The sequence below is a fragment of the Cydia pomonella genome, chromosome 20 (genome assembly GCF_033807575.1).
Source record: "Cydia pomonella isolate Wapato2018A chromosome 20, ilCydPomo1, whole genome shotgun sequence".
NCBI lineage: Eukaryota > Metazoa > Arthropoda > Insecta > Lepidoptera > Tortricidae > Cydia > Cydia pomonella.
The window spans coordinates 3,651,442-3,655,048 of NC_084722.1; the positions used below are offsets into that span (position 1 = coordinate 3,651,442).

The 3,607-nt window shown below is 38.5% G+C and overlaps 1 protein-coding gene across 1 annotated transcript; it reads left to right on the forward strand.

Moving 5' to 3' along the window:
• Positions 1 to 412: 412 nt before the first annotated feature.
• On the forward strand, positions 413 to 2,539 carry LOC133529234 (trypsin-3-like). Its single transcript, XM_061866913.1, has 3 exons — positions 413 to 690; positions 1,455 to 1,635; positions 2,021 to 2,539. The coding sequence occupies exons 1-3, from the start codon at positions 585 to 587 to the stop codon at positions 2,307 to 2,309; spliced, it is 576 nt and encodes a 191-aa protein (XP_061722897.1). The 5' UTR covers positions 413 to 584; the 3' UTR covers positions 2,310 to 2,539.
• Positions 2,540 to 3,607: the final 1,068 nt, after the last annotated feature.

Here is a 3,607-nt window from a genome sequence, read left to right on the forward strand (position 1 = left end):
TGCAGCAAAATTTGACAGCAGCACGCACCTTCATTAGTAAGTATACGAGGGATCGTAATTTTGGCCCCATTTACTATTTAAGTACCAAGTATTAAAGTACTAATTTAGTACCAAGCATTTAATTGAGGAATTAATTATTTTACATTATAACATTTTCAGGTAGCATGATGGGTTGATTGCCAAGCAGAATAATTTTAATTGAGAAATATACCTAGTCTTGTTTTCGGAAAAGTTGAAATACGAAAAAAAAACAACTAATAAAGTCGGGTCTAGGATTTTTGAAGTAGATAAATCCGAATAGGACATTTTAAATTATAAACTGAAATAGATGTCATATATAGCTAAGTATGCAACGATTCGAATAAGTAGAACAAAGTAAGGAAGAGTCAGTCTTTGTCAATAGCCGTCGTCCGACTTTTGTGGTTTATTTTTAATATATTCAGATTGCATGTCTGAGGTTTTCGGTTGCATTTGTTACTCATTACGTACTATACAAGTAATTACTTATTTAAAAAATAATCACATTCTGTAATCAATTACCATTATCAGATGTTTATTAAAGTTAATAATGTAATTAAAACAAAATGCAGTGGCATTATTTGTGCATTTATTATTTCACAAGTCTAGCGATGGCTGTACTGTGGGTGACCGTTTTCGGTAGTGTTTTACTTTCAGCAGTATGGGGTTTTGGTAAGTGATATGGGAGGAGGATAGGTAAATGTAATATTTTATAGTGAAACAACAAAGTGTGGTTGCATAAGCACAAACTTCATCGACTCATGCCACGCTAATTTTACATAAGCTTGCCAGTAAGAACGCATACATAACATATCCCTACGAGTGTAAGGCCTGAGTGGAAGCTCAAAGCGGAGCGTTCGGCGGGGCGTGCAGCGTGGCGTCGCGCTCCCAAGTGTTTTGAGCAGCGTGCACTAAGGCCGCTCCTATACGTTTGCATTTGTTTAATATGCACGCCACACGCCCCGCCCCGCTGCACGCCCAACTCGGAAGTCCACTCAAGCCTTACACTTAAGCTCCTTACTTGACGTAGCACTTGGCATAAACACTTAGCGTACTTCGACTCTATTTTCATAAGAATATTAATGATCATTGGAAGCGCGCCACACTCTGTCACTTGCCAAGTTGATTCCAATTTGCAAATTAACTTATAAGGACTTTATATTCCACGCTAAGTCGCTTGTTAAGTTTTACGTATAGTGTGGTACCATAAGAACCAAGTTAGTGCAACCTTATACTTCGTTTCTTTAGCATTAGAAATAAGTTAAACAAGTTTAATATGTCTTTTTATTGGAAATATTATATGCTATATAATTGTTACATTTAAGCTGCAACTTATTTTTCAAAAGTGTTTATCAATAAACACGTCAAGATCGCTTACCTTCTTTCCAATGTTAAAACAGACGAAATATTAAGTATTTTTATAATATTTTCATCAGGTTTACCAGCCAGTACTGGAGAAAATTATGGTATCTATGGTGGACATGAAATTAGTATCGAAGAAGCCCCCTATATGGTGGGAATATACGCCAGCACATTCTTGTATTGGGTATTCAGATTTAAGTGTGGAGGTTCCATCATTCACGAAAAATTCGTTGTGACTGCTGCTCATTGCGTCGTGTAAGTATTTCTTCATTTGAATGCATATTTAGGTAGGATTTTGTCCAGAAATTTCTTTGAATTTTAGCCAATTAAATGTATAGTATACAAGGACAAAACAATTTTACAAGAATACCCTTTCCTGTTGTTTTTAACCATACAGGGTTTCATCGTCTAAACCTATTAACCTGTTTTGGTCAATGCGGAATCAATGAATACGTTTTTGAGGCACGAGTGACATGCCATATTTTTAAAGATAAAGAGCTGTTTTTATTATTATTTTGCTCGTTAAACTACCCACACCACAAATAAACAAACCACTTTAAAAAAATCAAGTACCTGCTTACTAATTTATTATATGTACCTATTTATACATGCGCAAGTTTTACCCACGACACAATTACAGGGATTTCTACTCTGTCCAAGTCGCCGTTGGATCAAACCATTTAGACCAAGGAGACTTCATGTCTGTAGACGTGAGAATCACTCGCAATTATGACCACTCCGTAATATTCAACGACATTTGTCTGTTGAAGCTGGTGAAATCTATACAGTTTGGGTCTAGGATGGCTCCAGTGCAGCTGCCTGAGGATGGGTTTGAGCTGGATTCTTTTACTCTGGTTAATGTGACCGGGTGGGGAAAAACTGAAACTAAGGTATTTTTATATTTTGTTATAATGATTTGGCTGAAATAGCCGGATAATCAATCCAGTATTTTATGGGACATTTATGTCTGTTATTAAAAGCGCTTCGAATATTATGACAAACATAGAAACGACGAAAAGTGTACATGTTATTGAAATTATGCTTAGACACCATTGACATATATCTATGGCCTTACGGGCACTAAGAATGGTGCTAGTTCATCGGTGTCACTCACGAATTCGAGCCATTAGTGCAGTCTTAACGCAACTAGTTGCGACCAATCACGTTGTGGCGATGGCGTTAGACTGCACCATTGGCTCGAAATCGTGAGCGTGACACCGCTGTACTGGCCCCAATCTTATTGCCCGTGAGGCCCGTCCTTTATCTGTCTTTGTTAGAAACAAAGAGACACGTTTTTATTGATTTTAATTGTTGATTTGTGTTCAACACAATTTAGGATCAAATAATATGACTCAGGATACCATATTCACTTTTTTTTCCTTTAGCTTTAAGCCCGGGGGCTATTCACCGTTTTAAATTAATTGAATATATTAGAGTATTACGAGAAATTTATAAATAGGTAATATGTCCGTGTTTAAACAGTCTTCGGCAGCGACTCTCCGCCAAGTTACAGTACAGATCTTGCCAGAATGGTACTGCCCCATGGATACCGTGATTTGCGCCGGCTCGCAAGGCCAGGGAACTTGCAATGTAAGACAACACTCTTCTTTAATATATTTGTGTTTAAACAGTCTATGAGAGTGACGACTCTCCGGCAAGTGACAACATGATCTGCGCCGGCCCGCAAGCTCAGGGAACTTTAATGTAAGACAGCACTCTTCTTTAATATGTCTGCGTTTAACCCGTCTACGGCAGCAACAACTCTCCGCCAAGTATCAGTACAGAACTTGCCAGAACGGTACTGCTATTGGACACCGTGATCTGCACCGGCTCCCAATGCGAGGGAACTTCAATGTAAAACATCACTCTTCTTTAATATGTCTGCGTTTAAACCGTCTACGGCAACAACGACTCTCCACCAAGTCTTAGAACAGATTTTGCTAGAATGGTACTGTCCCATGGATACCGTGATTTGCGCTGGCTCGCAAGGGCAGGGAACTTGCAATGGAAGACAATACGTGCCACAATTTCTACCGTTTTTAGTTTAAGCTTTGCGTTTATGTGTCGTGTTAGGTTCTGATGATGGGTTCTAAAGAACCTGTTAGAGTACTTGCTAACTCTAAGTGTTCAATAGCGAGAGAGTGGACTGTAATTCGGAAAAGGGGGGCGATAGGGAATGAAATTTAGGGGCCGGTTGAGCAAGAAAGTTGTGAGATATTAACATTAG